Raw genomic sequence first — 22,645 nt, 5'->3', positions numbered from 1 at the left:
GTGTATGTCAATCAGTGCATGACACAAGCAGGCTACAAACAGTTCAAAGACAACCCACATAAGGGCTATTTGACATGATATAATATGAAGCTGTTTCGAGCACTTTTCAGATGTGGAAGAACTTAACAGCCTGACTTGAATGCACCCAGTATCCAACCAAATGACCAGCTCAGCTCTGTCTCATCCCACAGTGGCACAGAAAGAACTAATGACTCCTCATCATCAGAGAGGTCTAAATTCTCCTTCACACGTTACTGACTGAACATTTCCCAAGGAAGTGTGCAACAGCAAGAGGCTTCCTTATATCCCTGTGCTTTTTGATTCTGTACCAGGTATACTAAATGAACAGAGATAAGTACTTCCCCCTGCAAGCATCATTTTACACTCATTCAACTGAATTTCAGTTGTCATTTCATTTCCTGATCATTCATGCTTGCAGCATCCTTATCCTGGTCTTAAAAAATTGGAAAAAAATAACCTAAAGCACAGATTGAGCTTCTTCAAGGGAGAGTCCAGGGACAGAACACTTAGATGCCACTCATGAGAAACCAGAGAAAACAAAAGCAAATACCTAAGCCTCACAGCAGTATGGATCTCCTATATACACACATAACAAAGATTCAACCAGCCACCCATGCATACAAATCTAGGTTAAAAGGGGCTTGTAAGCAAGAGAAGGTTGGACTCGGGCCCCCTTGGACTTGAAGCTTTGTACAAGGACAGGCCAAGTTCCACATTTCCATCTACCCTAGAGATCCAGGGTCTCAATTGCCCACATGGCCAAGTCCTCCCACACTGCAAATTCCTATCAGTCCACCTGTGAGTGTAGACTTGTGCAGGAATTAAAATTACCACTAAACACATGCTATTAGTTACGAGTGCCTTATGGAAATCATGTTTAAAATTGGCATGGATATACAGAAACTTTTATAGCAACAGGAAATGTTACTGAAATTGCCAGGTGCGTAGGGGGAACGTCCTTTCTATGACATAATATCCGGTATTTTTTAATTTCAAATATAGACTTCTCTTTTCTCTCTAACTCTCTCTCACTCAACACTTGTATCAATTACATGATCTATTGTCCCAAGCACTGGCCCTTAATTTCAAGTTTGGGATAATAATTTGATCCTTTGTGGGGAAGGGGGGGAGGAAATTTAAAAAAAAAATCAAGCTACCTCAGACCATCTAATATCTTTCACTTTTTCAGTGCATTACTGGCATCATCCAAATGGCAAGATGCCCAGCTCCATGTTTTTCCAATTTGTGACAATTCTCATTAATATGACAGATATATAAGGCAGAGAGCAGTCCTCCTCTCTAAGCAGTAGAAAAAATGGTTATTTTGGAAATAATAAAAAAATCAAAACAAATAAACCTCAAAACCCTTCAGTTGCTACTTTATGAGAAAATATCAATCAAGTCAGGATTTTAATCCCCAACTTCCAATTCTACAAAGTACTCAGACTATGTATCACTAACATGTATATTGTAATAAAAGCAAATAACCTAATAATGACCAACTAGTTTCTATATTCAATGTTATAAGATTCAGTTTTTAAATTGAGATTCAAAATTCCTCACTTCCACATACAGTCTTTCCATGGAAAAATATCTGCAAACTAGCTTCAGGTGTGAAACAAGATACACATAGAAATGTTTGTATCCCTGAAGACAGAGGAGAGAAACCACTCTCAGCGGGAAAGCATGGAAAATTATGAAAGGATTATCCATTAAAAAAATATGTCCATGCCACATCACTTGTATGAAACCCCGATGGAATCATTCCATGCAGTACTGCAACAAGATAAAATGTATTTCAAAGAGCCAAAAGCAACACTGTACATTATTATACCAGATACAAGAGATGATGATATCTGACAGAATGGAAGAAAGGAAATTAAACAATAAATAAGGTAACTGTCTTGCTGGCGAGTTTCATTCTTCTGATCACTAGAATCATCAGCAATTTCAGTACACTCTTGGAAACTTTCTGTTCCAACATTTAATGATAATAAAAAGAAAAAAGAACAGCAGGGGGTGGGTTGGAAATATTAATGCTAAAAGAGGTATTGAATACTTTAGCAGCCCTTTGAAAGAGTCCTAAAATACAGCTCCTGGTGTGTGCAAAAAAAGAATAAAAGAAGGATAAGGATTAAGTGGTCAGGGACCAGGAATACTACTGTCAGGTGCTTTGCGTTCCTCTCCATAGGAGATGTGTCAGCTTTTCCTAACCAAACACCACCAATCGTGCAAAAATTATCACAAAGAGTAAAATCTAAGATGACATCCACTCAGGAACAGGCAGCAAGCTTCCTATTCTTTGTGTTTACTACTTGTGAACTACATCTAGTAAAAGTAGTAGGGAAGGGAGCTTTTATTTTTCTTTTGATTAAGAGAACAGAAAACCTTCAGCAACATACTGCTGCAGCAGCCCTTAAAGTGTTGTACACAACACAGGCCACAACAATCCTCTAGTACAAGCCACAGAACAAAAATAAAATAAAAGAGCCTTATGTAAGCTTGCTTATTTACCTTAAAACCAAACCCCACTAAAAAGTAAAAGGGTTTTTTTCTTTATTTTAAAAGTGTTTGATTGTAGAGATGGCTAGGAATGACAACTACTTTCCCTCCTACACAACAGATGCCAACAGATGGACGCTCCATCATGACCTGTTCATCATTTTGGCCAAATAATACACACAGTGCCTCCCCTAGAGTAGCTACATGTACTGTGGTCACAAAAAAAGTAAGCAAACTTTCACAAATCTGTGAACTTCTCAGTAGCAAAAAAACAGGCTTGCTAATCAAAGGAGGTAAAGCAAACTTGCTTGAGAAGCAATGGACAAACATAACATACTGTAGTGAAAAAACCCAAAAGCCATGAGAAATATCTGCTGTTAAAAACTTGAGCTGACACCTCAGATGTATAAAATATAGAGCATTCAAGGAATGATGTTCATGAAAGGAAGTATCAGGAAAATAATTCCAATATGAACAGAAACATAAAAGTACACCCAGTAAAATACAGAAGAACCGGATTTCACAATGTGATTGCAGTTTTTAGATACTGAATAGCCAACACATGTCATTTTGATCCAAGTAATCTCAACAGTTCTAGTCCAAGAAACAGGGCAAACTTAATTGGGAACTACCTCAAAACAAGTATTAACATTCAGGTCACATACCAGAAAGTCTTGCCAGAATGAAACATGTTATGCCTTGAGGAGCATCTCTTATATTTGAAGAGAGGAATCACACCATAACTACTGTTAGCCATTGGAAGGCAATGCTTTTAGAACATAAGACTTTTTGACATATTAAGTCATTTTAATACACGGTAAACTCCTGTACCAGAGCATATAACAACCTATTTAATTCATGTTACTTTGATACTAAGTTTTAAATTTCCTTTAAATTTAGAACAATAATAGAGATTTTAACAAGTGATATTTTGTCTCATGACATCTTATTACAGTATCACTAGAAATAAGTGTACTGACTTTTCTAGAGACATCACAATACCCACAAAATGGTATCAGACTAACACTGTGACTCATTTGTTTGCCACAAAGTGCAGCTAGCAAATGTGAGGTACACTTCCAACCACAACAATACTTTGGTGACTTCTTTCAAAAAGGCAAAAGAGAGGGAGTCAGAACAATGTCAGTGACAGTACTGCTGCTGTGACATGAAAACTTGCTGGGAAAATTCAGTGACATAATGATTTATGCCAATAAAAGAAAAAAGAGAAAATTGTTATGGTAATATGGTAACTTTATTAGATAAATGTACTAGTAACAAGTACATGAACATGTAAAATGTCTTCACAGAAAGATCATTTCTCTACTGTAGCCTAAACTGGATAGGGTCACAAAGAAAATCTATAGAACCAAGACTACACAGTTCATTTCTTCTTGTAAGCACTGAGGATTAAAAACATGCTATTCTCAAATGGATAAAAGATGATCTAGCAAAATATTGGAGAGGGATTTTTTTTCTTTAAATTCAAAATATGAAAACATAGATTTATTCTGGGCTTACCTGAATTCTCTACAGAGAAGAGGATGTATAAGGCGTTTATATGCATCCTCCACTGAATTCCGTAGGATCCTCATAAATTCTGGTTTTAAAAATTGTTTTGGTCTCCATCTGCAAAAAGATTAGAGCAAGAAATATCAAAAATATTTTAAGAATATATGCAAACACCTAGATAAAAAAGGAATTTCACAAAAAGATATCTACATTATAATGTCCTATAAATTGCAGAATTACTACAAAAATTAGGCAGTGAAATCATAGATTCAAATACAAATGGAATGAGAAGTTGTTCATGATTCTACTATCACACAAGGGACAGGCTTATCTTTTCTTAGGTATTAAAACATAATCATATTTTATGTTTTAAAGAAAACATTTTATGTTTTAAAGAAAACATAAAAACCCATTATTCTTCCCTTTGAAAAGTCAAAGCTTATAACAACTGAATAAAACTTGGTTACATATTACCATTAGGGTTGCATTATTTACTATTCCTCAACACATTAAAAAACATGACTAAACATCCTCTGTGAGTGCCACTGTAGAGATACTGACATAAGGCAATTAGGCACAGATGGAAATTCAGGAGCTAAACTAATATCAAGTAATGAAAACCAATTCAAATTTCACTTAGAATGCTTTGAGTATCTCCATTGAAACGCTAAATGAAATTTTACCAATTTTGCAGCAATTCTTAAGCCTCCAAAGCCAAACAACTTGCAAATTATTTTTCATCTTTTACTTGTTGCTGATATATTTGAAATGTAAATAATATTATAGAAAAAGGGGAAAATAAACAATACCAAACAAACGTGTGACTATTTCCCAACTTTTTCTAGCCAAAATCTTTGAAGTATTCCATTTTCTAGGAAGAGTGAGCTGTAGTCATAACTATAATGACAATTATTTCAAATTTTGCTATAAAATACACCTCAATTTCAAATCTTCCTAGATATTTAATCAATTTATTTTTTTTTTTTGAGGGCAATGTTCCATGAAGGAGGGGACTGGGGGGGATGCAGGTTAGGGGGGATGTGGGTTAGGGGGGATGTGTGTGTCCTTGAACAAGCAGAACTGACTCACCGAGATAGCCCACCCAATAAAAAGAGAGTAAAAGTGAGAAGAAGGAACCAGACAGATTATACTCAAGCAGAAATAACTACTGATAACATTTTCTAATAAAGTCCACCTGTTTTTTATTACTTTTAAAAATATTGATAACAGTCAGTTTTCTTCATTTATTGTATTATTTAATATACCTGAGTAGCAAGCTATTAAGCAAGATATATACTTATTTTTTAATATGTCTGGGTACATTTTTTAAGGTTTTGTTTGGTTGACTTGTCTTTTAAATGCAACATGATAGAATTATAATAATTTCGTAAAGAATCCAGGTGCAGGTCCAGGCAAAACCAGAACTCAATTTTACGTTTGCCTTCTTTTACTTGCAGTCACTCAGAAACACTGAGAATTCTAAATTGCTCCTACCCAGAAAGCTTTTCAGTTGTTTAAGGGGATCTGCAATTTCCTGAAACAGCTTTTTTAAGTGTCTGTGCATATAATAGTTGAGATATGTATGATCGAGTCAACACTGCATTAATGCAGACAGACACAGGAGCAGAATTAAGCTTACTATTTAGTTTTACAACATTCAGGGTTGTGAGTGCTTAGCCACATGACCTCATCACTTTGCTAACAGTTTTTGCAAATAGTACTATTATACTTATTTGTAACCAGAGACTCTTTCCATAACTATATAAAACTGGCAAAGGCTTTAAAACCCTCTTACTGCCATCACATTCTATAAACATGACGTTTTTACAGGTGGCAAGTATGACTACAGTCCCCGAGAAAGTATCCTCACCACAAATAAGAATGAATTTGGAAACCTGGCAGCTGTTTCTCCTGCTCTTCAATCCATTACAGCCAGTTACCAAACCTTTCCTTTGCAAGTAAGTTATCACAGCAGATATTTTTATTACCTGCCTACATATAAGTAAAAGTTATTTAAGCAATATTCTGTTAGAAATTGCTATAAATGCAAAAATATCCAAGCAGTAAGTTCAATCACAGCAAATACTGCATTTTAATCAGTGCAGTACTTCCAAGAAGAGAAAAATCTGCTTTGCTTCAAAAAACAAAGCAAAAATCACATGTGTATATTTTTAAAGATCATAGCAGCCTAGTTAAGCCTCCCTCTAAGAATGGACTTTCCTTGATTATTTAATCAAGACCTGACTTTTGAAGCCCTATTTAGGAAAGCTACATATAAATAATATCATCTTTTTCTGCTCATCATCTCTCCACGTGCACTTGCTCACAACAGGGACCACCATAAGCATAAATGGCTTAGACCACTGATACACCACAGGAGTTGAAACTACATCAACAGAACTAACACAGTCCACATCAAGAACCACTGATCTTAATTAACAACTGTTCCAGGAAGACCACAACCAGGCTTTTAGAGCTGATGGGGAAACAGCAGGGCCTCCAAGACATTATATAAAACTTGTACCAAATTAGTAACCACAGACAAAACAAGACTTTAAGGCCTGTACCATGGACTTTACAAAGGCTCTGAGAATTTTGATGGGAAAACGAAAAAAATATTATCAAACATCAAACTTCATTTTCAAGGCTGCAATCCCACTTTGGAATGCACTCTCACCCCTGCCCAAGGAACAACTCAAAGGCAGCTCTGAGCCCCTCTCTGGCTGTTTCTCCCTGATAATTTTTCTGTGTTTCACTTCACAGCCAAGTCTTTGGGACCAGTAAAGTTCTAGTCTTAACGGAGCTAATTTCACTCTCAAAGCAGAGATGCCCTTTTCTGGGGAAAAATACAATCCACAGGGCCAAGCAGAAGGATGTTCCTGAGTTTTCTGCACTAATCTGAATTTTAAGGAAACATAGATGCTTTCACAGGTTAATAAATATTATGAACTTGGAAAAAATTTATAATATTCTTAGACAGCACCTACATGGAGCTCAATGCAATAATTAGTCTTCCAAACTCACTTTCTATTGCAAGGACATTTAATGATAAAAAATTTGTCTCAGAAGAACACAAAAAAGTTAGTTAGAATATTTGCGGCTAATTTAATAGGCAGTAGGTGGTATTGTTTTGTGGCTACAATACTGATCAAACTCTGTAGCAAGGTGGCACTTCTGGTTCTGCAACTCATTTTGCATTTAACCTCCAGGAAATTAGTTAATACCTTTGCAAAGTTTTGAAACCATTGAATCAATCAGAACTTATTAACCTTCTGCTCTCACCAGTAAATCAATGCAATGAAAATAATGCAAATTCTACCCTTGGACAGTCATTTTAAAGCGTGCAAGGCAGAATACGTATTTACTATTTGTCAGTTTGACAACACAGTTGCCAAATTAACAAGGATGACCAGAATCTGCTGTAGGTGTTAATGCACCAAGATTTACTAAAATCATTCCTTCAGAAGTTTTCTAATTGTGGCGAAGTTATTCTGAAATAGTAAAAAGCTATAAGCATATATAGCCTCATGAATGCCAAGTATTAAGTAGTTTCATTCCCAAGGTCAATACTCTTTTTATCTCAGAATGATTCACTAGTGTATTCAACCAAAATATCTCAATTTACATCCCACTTTTATTTGTGTAGCAGTGACAAGCTCTTCCATTATCTCTGGTTTACAGTGCTTCCAAATTCTGTCATAGATGCAGTAAAAGCAAGACTGACAGAGATGGCCTGCCTACAGAATACACATGTTTAGGGGAGGACAGAAACTCTGTTACAGTGGTACAGGTACTAAAACTAGAATGAAAAAGGAGCATTTATGAATCCTGATACTTTCCTGGAAGGAAAAAAAAGGTACTATTAGTCTTAGGTCATATTATGTTATCTGGCAAAATGAATATTTTAATTCTTTCAGATCCCTATTCTTTCACTTCAGAGCAAACAGCCCTATTAAATTTCTACAGTCAAAAGGAACATTTTCTCCACAGCCAGTTCTTGGACTTCTTGTGAATAAAACAAAAAAAAACGGTTAATTGGTATGACAGTATTCAATTTTATACATTAAAAGGTGCATTTCCTCCTTCTTTTGGTTATTCAATTTTAGGATGCAAAGGTATCAGTTCCTAAGATAATACCGAATATCTTAAACTACTGAGAAAGAGAAACTTGTCTTTTATACTTAGGAAGAGGCACAGTTTGGATCACAATATTGCCCAACAGAGACACCAAGGTACAGTTTCCAAGAAAAAGACCGACAGAGAGGCTGCACAAAATAACATACATTTAACACAAATTTTTGCAAAATCCTCAAAATTATGCAACACTAAACAACTCACTATAGGTTTAAAAGAAGGCAACTTGTAAGAGCAAATCAATAAAAAATAAAAAGAATCCAGTTTTTAGAGCTCAGTTTTCTAATTTAACCAGAGATGAAAATGCAAGAGGTAGTTCACACAATATGGGAGAATTATGTATTGAAGGCACTCAAGATTAGTTTTGTCTGTTAAATCCAATAAATTTTTTTAAACATGCAATTCCTTACATTTCTGAAACTTGAAATTATGCACTTCATTGATCTAAAATCCAAGACAACCCTATTTAATCATTGCAATCAGGCATATGAAGTTATTTTTCCAAGTTAGAAGTATATCCTATTGGATTCTGCAAGGTCCTTCCAGTAAAAAGTACAGGATGTGATGCATATTACCATTTGAAAATATATTCACATTTCATCAGCCTTAGCACATTTCTTTTTAAATTAAATTGCTTTCAGAATGGTACCAGAACTCGCAGATATAGCCCAAGGCACGATCTTTTCAGCATAATGCTACAGCAGTTGGAAACAAAATGTGAATTATCCACTTGCTAATTTCATCTAATCCCATAAATATTAATTCAATTTGTTCTCTTAATGTAACAAGACATACGAGGTACACTTCAGAATGCAGAAGTCTATAGAAAAAATGAGATTTCTGTAAGAATATGTATCCATGCAGACCTTTCATTGACACACCACCAACAGAATTCATTCTTCACCCCGTCAGGAATGTTGACCTTCACTGTCAGGATCTTCAGATTTTCCCCTCGGTTAATGGCCAGAATCTGAGTGCAAACATAAATGGCAGAGACAGATGACACACAAAATATCCAAAAGATAAACTTATCAACATTTGTGTACGCACTTGCTTGACATTCTGTAGCAAATCAGGATGGTGGTACAGTGAATCAGTTCAAAAAGTACTAGCATGTACAGATAACATCCACAATTTAAACATAGATTAAATCATGCCATGGCATAACAAATCATACAATTTTCCTGGAGTCTGCAATCTCAAGGCTCAGTTTATCTTAAATACACTTAAAATACAAGACAGCATAAATTTAGCTGGTGGAATAATCTTAATAATCCAAATTAAAACTCAAAAAATTAACTGAAAAGTGACTCCAATCAGCACTAGAGATTGCAGAGGGGAAAAGTGAGTCCTGTGCTTCAGGTTTCATTTTTTTTTCTTAAGATCAATCCAAATTTAAAATTAATTATGAACCAGAACTTGTAACACAAAGGCACTCAGCCTAATTTGAAAGAGGATTTCGAGTCATTCATGTCTAGTTCACAAATAGCAGAAAAGACAGTAGATACACTCTTTATGTTAGCACTCCAGCCTTAAAACACATGCACATTTCTGACACGATCTAGTCATGATCTAAAACTAAACTGGGTTGCATATGTGCTACCTGCATACAGTGTTCAGTTTTAAATGGCAGACTGTGACTCCACAGTTACAACAAGGATCACAATACAAGTGGTGGATCCTGGAGGATACTGGTGGGTATCTACTAGTCTAATCTCACTATAGAGACAGTGAATGTCCACCTCAGTGTAAAGAAAACTCATTGATTTTCGAAACAGAAAAATAGTCAGAAGAAGCTAAAAATAAAAGCCATGTCTTTCGATTTCCCTTTTCCTTCCAAAGTATTTTAAAGTAGAAAAACAAGTAAAAAAAGAATACTGCTTGAAGTTGACATTCCTGTATGACTACACATGTTGCTGTATGTAGCAGGCCCTGAGCACTGTCACAACAGAGCATTCTGTGTCAATCATGAACTTTAATTCAATCACTAGCTAACTCAGACATGTCACATATGTTAAATACAATGGTTTAAAATGACTCCAGGACATAGTACCAATTTATATTCCTCAGCCTTACTGCTCCTGTGACATACCAGGCCTGACATATCATTGAACAACAAAGCTAATAATAAAGATTGCATGTGAAATATTATAGCATCTGGTACTTTGTCTGCCAAAGCAAATGTTTTCATGTAGAAATTAGAAAGACACATTTTAACAAATCAAATGCTTTCATGTTTAATTCTGATTTTATTTTTAAAAAAAGAGAGAAAGTTAAATGTCAAGTTAAAATGAAATCAAAATGATGTTCACAACAGAGAATGTATCTGATAGAATTATAATGTCATCATTCAGCATGCTGTTAGCAGGGTCAATATTTGCATCCCATTTTGTCTCCTGGCACTCCATCTGCAGAATGTGTCAGTCACCTGAACTTAAAACAGCTGTTAAGGCACTCACTAATATTATCTACATTTTTATTCTTAAACAAACTGCCTATTCTGTTTTGAGTGATGCATTCAGAGAAGAATTATCAGCCAATAAATGTTTAATTAAGAAAGGCATTACTCATTTTCTTGCTCTATTATAACAAAGGTCTTTTTCTTTTGCTTGGAGTTTTTTGAAGTAACAGGTTAAAATGTGGCCATTCTAGACACAAAGCAGTCTTCACTTTTGGAAAAAGACTCCTTTTATCTAAGACTGGAACAGATTCAGGGCCAGGGTTGTTAAAAACAACATACATTTTTCAGAGAAAGCAAGAACAACAATTTGATCTAGTCACAAGATTCATCAAACCTTATACTGTTTGTCATAAAAATATGACATCCTTCATTTTGCACAGCTCTCTTCTACATTGCAGATTTACTTAGACTTACTGAATAAGTTTTGTATACTTTGCCAAAGACTTTTAATTTCCAATTCCTTTTTAAGTATGAGATTGAAAATAGAGCACTTGCCTCAAATGTTACACTTTATTCATGAATTCTTTTCCTCCCATCATTTTAGTCATCTCCAAATAGAGAAAAGCAACCCCTAGGCATACACAAACATCAAACTGTTTACAATTAGTCAAAAGTTCAAATAAACTCTTGAAACATTTTTTTCCTTAGTTATGAAAGTGCTGGTAGAGCTACTCAGCTACATCCAAAGAGAGTCCAGTCAAGTTCTTGCAGACAAAAGAAGAAACTGTGTCTGAATGTTCCAGCTGGAAACACCCACAGGTGTCCAACCACATCAAAATTGGAGTCAGGCTTTTAAAACAATGAAGTTCTTTTCCTCATTTCAGCTTCAGTATTTTAACTTTTTCAGTCAAACAAGCCAACTCCACACCAGTCCCAGTTATTGCCTCAGCAAACAAAACTACAACAGCATAGAAAGTACCCCAGACCTACAGAGTGTGCAGTCACAGCTGCAGAACCACAGAATCGAGCTGCAGCTTTGCTGCACAGCAGCTGAACTCACTGCAACACACACTGCCAAGGCACACTCACAGCTACACGTTTTGGTCATAGAGACACAGCTTATTCTCCCACAGGTAACTGCTAGGCTCCCATCCACACCCTGTATTAACAGTGAAGCCAGAGCAGACTTAGGGCTGTACCCAGAGCCATACCCCAGCAATGGCATATTTCAGTGCAGTGCTTATTGGAATCCTCTATTTGCAAGTCTGTAAAGAGGTGATTTGAAATTGACTTTAGCTAAATAACCCCCTGCAGCACTACAGGCTGATCACAGAGTGGCTGGAGAGCAGCCAGGCGGAAAGGGACCTGGGTGTTTGGATTGACAGGAGACTGAACATGAGCCAGCAATGTGCCCAGGTGGTCAAGAAGGCCAGTGGGATCCTGTCCTGTATCAAAAATGGTGTGGCCAGCAGGACCAGGGAAGTGATCCTGCCCCTGTACTCTGCATTGGTGAGGTCACACCCTGAGTATTGTGTTCAGTTCTGGGCCCCTCAGTTCAGGAAAGATATTGAGGGGCTGGAGCAGGTCCAGAGAAGAGCAACAAGGCTGGTGAAGGGACTGGAGCACAAGCCCTGTGGGGAGAGGCTGAGGGAGCTGGGGTTGTTTAGCCTGGAGAAGAGGAAACTCAGGGGAGACCTTATCACTCTACAATTACCTGAAAGGATGTGTAGCCAGGTGGGGATTGGTCTCTTCTCTCACACAACCAACAGTAGGACAAGAGGGCATGGGGCTTAAGCTCTGCCAGGGGAGGTTTAGGTTGGATATCAGGAAGTTCTTTACAGAGAGAGTGGTCAGGCATTGGAATGGCCTGCCCAGGGAGGTGGTGGATTCACCAACCCTGGAGGTTTTTAAGGTGAGACTGGACGTGGCACTGAGTGCCATGCTCTAGGAATCAAAGTGGGCTTGGATTAAGGGATGGACTTGATGATCTCAAAAGTCTCTTCCAACCCAACTGATTCTATGATTCTAAAGGAATTCAGAACACTTGTCTGTCCCAAAAGCAGTAGGGGGTCTTCAGAACAGTGAATTTTACAAGTGTTCTTCAAACACAGCTGTTTAACCTTTAGCCCTGGGGCATTAGTATCTTTTTTAGGTATAAGCTTCTCTTAATAATCTTGAATCAAATCAGAGAATTTCTTCACTTGAGGACATCTTCAACTCTATTCTTAAAGTATACATTTTTGCACATTTTCAAATGCAAAAAAGTAGTATTTCTTCAAAGCTTTATGTGAAGGAGAAAATAAAGACTTTTAAGTATTAAAAAGGATGCTTATAAGCCAAGAAAATAAAAGAAATTTTAAAAATAGCAATATGCATCAATAGGGGAATAAAGTCAGGTAATAAATTGAATGTGATTAGAGACTTTCAAAAGCACAATACCTGGATTTAAACTTAATGAAGATATGGAAGATAAAACCCAACTTTTTCTCTCATTTCATTATCAAAATAAAAAAAGTAGAAAGACAAACTGAAAAACAAAGAAATAAAAAACCAAAAACAGACATGAAAAAGTGAGAGTATATTTACAAAACAGGGAACTCTGCAAATTCTGCATATCAGAAATTATCATAAAATTCATTTTTTTCCTCAATTAGTAAAAAAAGAGCCCTATCATACCTTGAGCCGTGAAACCTCAGTGAAGCACAAACAACTCAGATTTCTGTGATTTACAATACAGAAAAACTCAATGTGTTAGAACAGTCGACAGCAGTACCATACAGATGAAAGACTGCAGTTAAGTGTGCAAAAACATCCCATTATTATAAGACTACCAGCTTCAAAATCAGCAGTTATTACTTCACTGGAGAGCCAGAACAGGTAAGGAGAGAGGTATTAAGGTTAGCAACAGACACAAGGAGGAATAAACCAAAACAGAACAAGTTAATCTTAACATCAAACAGACAAAGGACACATCCTGGATAGGAAACAATGAGCCACATGATCAAAGTGCTGACCAGGTTTGGGAAATATGGTTTCTAACCCAGGCTCTAGTTGGCAGTTTTTCTTAAGTGAAAAAAAAAAGGATGCCTCAGACAAGAAGTAAGTCATACCATCATCCCAGGAAACACTTGTTCACCCAAAACATGTTGCATATCTCAGTAATCACCACTGTCAGTGCAGGTAAGACTAAGTAGTCTTTGACACTTTGAACAGTTAAGCACATGAAAACCCCACACATCACAACACTTGATCTCCTGATGAATCTACAAACCTTCATGAACAACAACACAGTAGTTAAGATTGCTCTATCAACTTTCCCAGACCCTCTAGAAGCAAGTGTTCACCAAATAATTACCAATATAAGTACAGTAAATGTTCATACTTATTACAAAGAATAACAACTACAGGTACCTCTTCAAATATCTACAGAAGATCAGTCTATTAAAATCACTAGCAGCTATTTAGTCTTTCACCTAACACCTTTCATATTGGAGGGTGGAAAATCGTTTAACAATTAGCCCATCTATGCTGTGAAATATTTTTTGCAACAAATTAATTTCAAGACATGCAACAAAGTCCTTTACTAAATCAAAACGTCGCACTGGTTTAAAATAGAAAGCACAATAAAAATGAGGGCATATCATAGCCTTCTAAAGGAAAGGACATTTCTAGTTAGAAGCAGCTAAGAGCATCTGTTTTGTGTGGTTTGGGATTTTCTTCTGGGGTTTTTTGTTGGGTTATTTCTTTTGTTTTGTTTTTGTAAGCTAAGTAACTGTGTCCAAAACAAGAGATAATTAATTTGGCGATCAGGTATAAATTAGCTCAAAGGTCTTGACAATTGCATGGAGTGCATCACACTTTGAACTTCAGGAACAGGGGCAGTCTAGCTATCAAGTCATCAGCTTCTCATAAGCTAGTAATTTTGTTTCATCTCTCATTTCTTTACGCAGTTATACAAGTCTATGATAACCAAAGACACTTCAGAGAAGGGAATATTGATGATTTGCACAACAAACCCATTTCTGGGGTACTGCATGGGTGTTCCCCTGAGCTGCTTTTTAGGTCACCTTGAATTTCATTTTTCTGGATCCTTCCCTGATACTTCTCACCAGCAGTTTCACCTGTCAGGTTTAGTGTCAAATGGCTCAGCACACTCTGACTCAGTGCTGCAGCAAACATCCAAAGGAAACAGGAACAGGTTTATCCATGTTTGCTTCAAATTGTTATGCTGCAACCAACAGTTTCCACTACTGTGTCATATCTATCCCAGCCTCACCTCTGCAAGGCATATATTATTGCTCAGCCTATATGCTCCTCCTAAGGACACTTGATATGTACTTATCACCAGGAGAAGGGAGGGAGAGCATGACAAACACTAAAAGTATTTCAATACTGGTACAATTTATCCGATACATAAATTATTGTAAGTATTTGCTCACTGAAAATTAATTACATGATGGGCATACTGAATAGCAGTCCTTTGCTCAGTTTCTTAAAACACTGATTAACAGTTTAGTCTTGCATTATTTGAAAGCCCCTATTTACCTTTGATAACTGTAAAGAAAAAGAATCTTCAGAATCAGTTTTAAGTAACAAAATTCAAAAACAAAGCCACATTTATTACAGTTAAAATTCTAAGAAAAAAATACAAATTTGAAGTTGTACCTGATGATGCTGAATGTTCTTTATATGACAAGAAAACTCATGGTACAGCTGGAATTTATCAATATCCTTTTCATTTCCATTTTTGGATGACACTTTTGCCAAGGTTGACTGGATAGAAATGTACTTTTGCTGACATCTGAATAGATGAAACAGGTATTAATATGTTATTTTGGCATGAAACCTGTAACAAGTCATTACTGCATACGTTAAACAAAAATGAAGTTTGGAGTCTGCTCAATTACACATTATGTTAACTCTAATTACCTGCAAAACTGGATGACATAGACTAATGCTGAGGCTGACACAACTTATACTGACTGAAACATACCAAGAGAAGACATTCAAGCAGACCTCAGAAAAAGCTATCACAGCCCTTCTCCTGAATGGATACTCAAAAGACACTTTGGATTGGTCAGTTATGGGTTCAACTTCACACAACAAATTTTGGGAAGTTTGAAAAAAAAAATCATAGTAGTTCTCCATTGTATAGAAATGCAATACCTCTCTTGAATCTACAGAACTACAGCCTCAGAATTAATTTCTTGCTTTAAGTACTTAACAACATAAAAGTTTTCATGATTTTTAGGAGTAACAAATAGCTTCCTGAATACTTCTCATGATTACCACACATACAACACATTTCATATCCACAGGATTCATCTGGAAAGCACTGAGTATTCAACTGAGGAACTTCCAGCAGTCGAAAGAATGAGAGTGATAGTCACATAGTGACAGCACATCCTTTACAACACAACCCTTCATTGAAATTATCATGTTGCTGATTCAAACAATATTGCATGGCCCTAAGGCAGCACATGTTCCACATGTGCTTTGATAGTTCTCTTCTCCATCCCAGATGGCACACAGCAGAGAAAATAAAATAACAAGTGGCTATTATGCTGTCATACCAACTCCCCAGACACAGAAACACCAAAGTCACCAATGTAAGAAAACTTAAATTCAGCTAATGCAATTAAAGTATCAGTAACTCCTGCTTTAAAAACAGTCATACTTGTTTGCCTTATCAACTACCAATGCCAAAATCAACCATTACTGCACGCTAATTACACTGACTGGTGCCAAGTCAGCTATTGAAGCAACAGCTTAAGCAGATGCACCTTTGAAAAGTTATAGCTTGAAGAACATGCAAGGAAGAAAAGGTTCTTTATGGGTTACTAACTGCAAGAGAGAACCACTGTATGTGGAGCAGAGCCACAGAGAATTTATGTTCTTTGGGAGTCACAGCATCATGCCATGCCTACAGCAGATCTCTCCTAACAGCCAGATAGGCAGAAGGGCTAATGAATGTACACAGGAATGGACTTAAATCTCGCAGTAATACTGTTTTCCCATAATGAAAAAAAGTTCTGTATTCTCATGCTAGGAGACTGAGTTTTACCATGTAACTAGGAAATTTTAGAAAGTAAGAATGAAACTTACAATTTCCTGATAAAATCCAGGGTATCCTTGTCTTTAGCAAAGATGTCTGCTAAAATATGCTGTACTCCAGCCTCTACTTCCTGGATATTTGCAAGCCCTTAGAAAAAAAAAATTAACGAACATACAGTCAATATAATATACAATTAATAATAACAGGAAAAATTACACAAGTAAACAAGCACTACGAGAATATATACAATCTGAAAGATAACTGACTAAAGATACCTGACTGACTTGCAGAGTTTTCGAAGAATCCTAATTCATTAATTTTTTATTAACTACTATAATATTATTTCTAATTAGCTGAAAGTGCCTATAATGAAGTATCGTAAGTCAAAATGACAAAAAATATTTTCTCTCATTTTATTGACATTTATGCTAATAGATCTTGACATTCATAATATAAATTAATTATTTACAATAGAAAAATCGTATATTTAAACATAATTTTTTAGATTTTAATAAAATTAGTAACTGCAACAGAAGTCAACACTTTCTGCTACTGATATGGAAACTGCCTAAGTTCTTTACAGGCAATTCTGCCTTTTCTGTGTAGTGGTTTTACATTTCCACTGGTTTGGAGCAGGAGTTTGCATAATGACAATTCTGAGGTCAGGAAAGCATCATCCTATCTTATGAAACACTTTGAAGTGTTTATAACTTTATGAAGTTATAAAATGTCTTCAAAGACATGAAGTTATAAATGTCTTCATATCTCTGGGGAAATAATAAAATTATTCAGTTGATTTCCAACAGGCAGAACTATCGTTTAATTCAAAAGGCCAGAAGACATGGCACATTATTCTCCTTTGCACAACAGTTGAATCAGACCAGAACCAGAAGATAATGAAATAAAATTGACATCTTGTGTTTTACTTAAATATGTCTAAGCCTGGTTAAAGCAACAGTCAGCAATGAACGTTTCAGAGCAAAAAGCAAAAATCTTAAGAGCTGGCAAATGCAGCATTAACTGCCTCCTTCAGCACATATTTTTCATTCTGCTGTTTGATGGACTACCAGTATTTTGAAAGAGCTTTATTAACACCATTTAAAAATAATGCATAGCTCTAGCTACTCATTTTTAATCCAGAATCCTGCTTCTGATTGGACTATAAAGTTACACACTATAAAAAATTCATCTTGTCCTTTCTTAAGGCAAGGAGGAGAAATTTAACTGCAGAAAGAAAAAAAATGTGAGAATAAGAATACATTAATAAATGCCTGAACTTATCAGAAGCTGTAAAATTTGGATCCTTACATCTACAAGTTAGCATTTCTTATGGTAAAAGTTATGTCATGTCAGAACATAAAGCCAAGGGAATTTCAAGACATGCATCACATTGAATAGGAATTAAGACACTATTACAGGTGCACATGGCAAAATTATTTTAATTCTAGTAGAGAAATTGAATGAGATAGCATATGCCTAAACCAGCCAGGATTACAGAATTAATCATAAAGTTACCCTGGGCATTTTACTGTGTCCATCAGCATATGCTTGTGCAATTAGGGAAGTATTTGACTATTCATACAACTAAAAGGAAAAACAAAGTTTTCTGGTGAGCCTGCTTCTTTAAGTTTGCAAGGTCTGGCTTTGAAACATGAACTGTTGTTTTTATTTCAGTTTAATTTTAGTGTAAGTTAAAAAACATTGAGGATTTAAAATAATGAAATATTAAGATTTAATGAAATCTTTTCTGCACTGCAAAGGTTCATTCTTTAAAAAAAAAACAACAAAAAACTATCACTCTGATCTCAAGCTGCATTTAAGTTGTCAAACTGGCTTCCAAGTTGATAAAAGTGACCCAGTTCATAGATGCATATAACCTCTGATGTCTTTCAAATGCAAACCATTATATAAACCTAAGCAGCAATATTTTTAGCACAAAATTGAAAATAGGTGTACTGATATTTATGCTGCAACAAATAGCACTTCCTTCTGAAAATACTCTAAATAATTTATTTGAGCTCCCACTGTGAAGTTTTTCTTTCGGCTCTGTAGATTCTGCCAGAATAGTCAGATATATGGCTGCAATATACTGCTGTATGAAGTAAGGACATATGCTAAAATGCAGTAATTAATCAAAATATCTGGTAACTGATTTTCAATGCAAAATTAACAGAGTTTTATAAGCCATATTAAAATAAACTGAAGTAGGAAGAGTCACCCTTACTAAGGAGGTTCAGTATCTTTATGTTGAAATTGCCAAAGTATCTGTTGGGGCAGGGAAGAATAGAAGCACATTTCTATTTTAATGTCATACAGAAGGCTGCAGCAATCTTGGCATTTTATTGTCAGAGATTGCCCCCTACAGATTCACCCATAATTGCATTCACAAAGACACACAATTCTGCAGTATGTGACAATAATGTTGCATGTAATCTCTGAGATCTGAGTAAGAACTTTTAACATCTCCAATCCCTACTGTCATTCAGCATCAAAAACTCTCCTGCTCACTTCCAAGTCAAGTTTTAATGAAGAGATGCTTTTCTGGATGACATTTCTGTCAATTCAGAGCATGAGCATTAGCCCTTATTACAATCAGCATTGACTCTTCAGGAAACAATTTGAGTAGAACCATGGAGAGGTTTCGGTTGTGTGGTGCAGCTCCCCCTCTCGTATTAGTAAATACAGATGTCAACTACCAGGTCTCCAGACTTCTGTTTCTTGTATACCATAATTATTACTATTTACAATATAAAGAAACAGGAAAGGTTGGAGAGTCATGGCATTAAAAGTAAACTCTTACCACATGCTGCTTAAAGTACTGCTGAATTTAAAGTAGTTGCCTAACTTCCAGCAACATCAGAACAATTAAAGTAATTCCCCTTTAAAAATATTTTGAGACATTTAGGACATTATTGTTCAAAGAAGCAGAGCACTTACCTTTGGTATTGGGTCTAATGTAAGAAAACAGATTGAGCTCCACAGGATTCTGCAAGAGGGAAAGAGCAGCGGGTTCTAATCCGAGCTGCTTGGCCCTCTGGGCTTTGGTGCCTTTACTCCCAGTTTTAAAAGGCGCAGACTTACACAAAAAAAACCAAAAACAACAATAACAAAACCAAAAAAGACATAGTTATTAAAAAGCAAGGAAATATTTCAGTCATGCTAAATACTGGACATAATGCACTATCTAGTTATGCAAGATTACATTTAAACTAATGATGATCTGAAGGAGATTGCAGTACTGACCACGTGATCCAATTCTTCCAGAGTTCTGCAATTTAATAATGATGTTGAAAGGCAGCTAGATAATTTCCCTTCTTTCTTCAACTTCTGCATCATTGTATGTGCCTTCTTAGCAACAGTACTAAAAGGCAAGAGATTAATATTAACAGTCACATTTCAGAGTGAATTAAAAAGTCTATTGATTGTGACCTTGTGTATTACACTGCTGAAAGTCTCTGGAGCCCCTGAAGGTGCTATGTCATGCTAATCCTCAACAAACCAAGTCTGATAATCTGAAAGTTTCTAACCATTATTTTCTTTCTTCAGTTAGTTCAAAACTGCATCAATATATCTTGTGATAGCTTTAAGTAAAGTCATCAAAAATACCGATAGTCATTTCTCCTACATATATTTCTGCAAGAGTACTGACCTAGAAGACAAACAAAGAGGCCCTAAAATAAATCCAGGCTGATGACCACTTACAGCTGCAATTCATTTACAGACAGTTCTGCAGCATCAAGTATAGAGTACTAGATTTAAACTCCTAGGCCTTCAACAAGATACACATGAGCAACTGCAAGCAGCAAAGGTATTCTGTTATTTAAATTACTTGTTCAGACAAGAACTCTCTCAGGCTACCTTCCCTCTTTGGAAAGAATCTCTTGGTAGGGGATAGCAGGGAGTACAAGGAGGAAGACACCATGTTGACCCAACAGCTGGTAAGTCTCTGCAATTGCCATCTAAAGAACATGTGGCCATCCAAAAGCAAGAAGGAAGTAAAGCAGTCTTGTCCATCACTGCAACAAGCTTTGCTGATCACTTCTTTGCTGCCATGGTCTGTGTACTTATATACATATATTGCTGGCCCTCCTGATATGCTCCAACCTCAAGAAGAGCTCTTCACTAGAGGCCTCCCTGCTCCAAGCAGGGAGCCAAGGGATTCTTAGTGATTTTTTTTTTCTAAGAGTGCAGCTTACATCTCACCTGGCTACATATCTCCAGCAACTATAAACTACTCTTTGAGTACAAGTTTTTTTTCTGTGAAGTTGTAATAAACTGCAAAGAAATTAAGAAGTTAGTTTCACCTTGGCAAATAAAAATGCTAAATTTCTTGTTACTTAGAGTAAAAAAAACAAAACAAAACAATAAAAACCCCAACCAACTGAAAAAACAACAAAACCCCAGACAGGTATCAAGCATAACTATTTTAGTTTGGAACCTTTTTCTTTATGAGTTCCTTTATAGTTGTAGTGTGTAAAAAGTGCCACAAAAAGGGACACAGAAGCAGCAGCCAGTCGTTCCATACCTCCCACCCAGGTATCTCCTTGTGCTTATCTTACTAACCGTAGCTCTTCCAGTGTTTGCTGCACTTCTCGCAAGGCATCAGCCTCCAGGTTATTAATGAGTTCTTTTCGATACCGAGCAATAAAAGGAATTGTGTTTTCTTCTTGAAAGAGACGAATTAAGTTTGCACACACCCATGGCTCAACATTGGTTATTTCTGACAAGGCCTGTCAAAGGAGGAAAAAAACCCAAAACAACAAAACACAACACACAAATACATTTAAGAGAGGTGGTAGATTGCTTTAAAGAGCTTCTTACTCAACATTCAAAACCAATCCCAGAATATTCCACTGGCCAGCAGGGACTAATGTCCTTGCTAAGGGAGGATGTCAGGCTTCTCATGCATCCAGCCACCACATCCAGTATTTCAGCAAGACATGCCCAGCCAACATTTCCAGAAACTTGTAACCACAGGGAAAAAAAATGCAGGAAGGAGTGCCTCTTGGGAACAGAAAAAAGACCATAATCAGAATTATAAAACACCATAGAATGACAATGGCAACTCAGGAAACTTGGAACTTTTTTTTTAAGCCAACACTGACATACCTCATTATTAAAATAAACAAAACAAACAAATAAACCCGACAAAGGCAGAGGTGATCCAAATCCCACTCAACCAATAACAGGATATTAGCATGATACTACCAACACTTACCAAGCCTTCCCAAGTTAAACATGATTTTGTACACATTGACCTTTCTAAAGTTATAGTGTATCAATATGGAATCAATACAAACTATATAAGCAGCTTATCTTAGTAACATTTTAACTATCACAGTTTGTTTGCACTTTCCTAAAGATCCCACGGATGGCTGATATAAAACCCTTTCAAAGGTTTTATTCTGAAGCCTAAAAATATAACAACACCAGTACAATCACAGTCACTGCTTTTAGAGCAGAAATACACAAGGATCAAATTCTCCATATGTATTTCCAGGAATGTTTTAGAAAACTCACAAAGAAAATTTTACAGCTTTCTTAAAGAAAGAAGTACTAAGGATGTCACATGAATACAATGTGTCTTATCTACTCCCATTTTGTTCATATTAAAATTTTCCATAACCACACTTAGTCTCCGAGCACAAGCCTATCCCAAAACTGTCTTTACCTGAACAGCTTCAAAGTTAACATCCTACAAAAACAAAGATGGTATCTCCCTTGATGTCACTGCTGTGTGAGGAATGCCATCTCCTCCTCGATGGGACCATAAATTAATAAACACTCTCAAATGAGTCTGCACAATAAAATGGTCCACACTAACTAAATTTGGGATGTCTGTGTGAAAATGTGCACACAGACATCCCAAATCAGCATCTCCTTCCTGCAGGAGTTTCAGTTGAGTGCATCCACAAAAAAAGCCATGTGCTGACAAAGGTGAAACATGTAAACTGTTACAGGCAAGCTTTGTACTAAGGACTGCCAAAGTCACAAATATTAAGATGTTAAAGTTTGAAGTT

General features: G+C 36.2%; 1 protein-coding gene across 5 annotated transcripts in view; it reads right to left on the bottom strand.

Moving 5' to 3' along the window:
* The window catches only part of SRBD1 (S1 RNA binding domain 1), a 133,525-nt gene that overhangs the window by 97,143 nt on the left and 13,737 nt on the right, over positions 1 to 22,645 (bottom strand). For 4 of the 5 annotated variants that reach the window (XM_071548032.1, XM_071548034.1, XM_071548036.1 and 1 more), the window contains exons 6-12: positions 21,189 to 21,355; positions 19,869 to 19,986; positions 19,563 to 19,701; positions 16,676 to 16,772; positions 15,236 to 15,371; positions 9,036 to 9,139; positions 4,045 to 4,152 (exon numbers count right to left, since the gene is read on the bottom strand). In XM_071548032.1, the coding sequence (XP_071404133.1) occupies positions 4,045 to 4,152; positions 9,036 to 9,139; positions 15,236 to 15,371; positions 16,676 to 16,772; positions 19,563 to 19,701; positions 19,869 to 19,986; positions 21,189 to 21,355 (869 nt within the window). The remainder of the gene's footprint in view (positions 1 to 4,044; positions 4,153 to 9,035; positions 9,140 to 15,235; positions 15,372 to 16,675; positions 16,773 to 19,562; positions 19,702 to 19,868; positions 19,987 to 21,188; positions 21,356 to 22,645) is intronic. The other variant, XM_071548035.1, reaches the window with a different exon arrangement.

This window comes from Pithys albifrons, chromosome 2, assembly GCF_047495875.1.
Source record: "Pithys albifrons albifrons isolate INPA30051 chromosome 2, PitAlb_v1, whole genome shotgun sequence".
Classification (NCBI taxonomy): Eukaryota; Metazoa; Chordata; class Aves; order Passeriformes; family Thamnophilidae; genus Pithys; species Pithys albifrons.
Note: the sequence above shows the minus strand (reverse complement) of the source record. Positions and strands in the feature narration are given on the sequence as shown.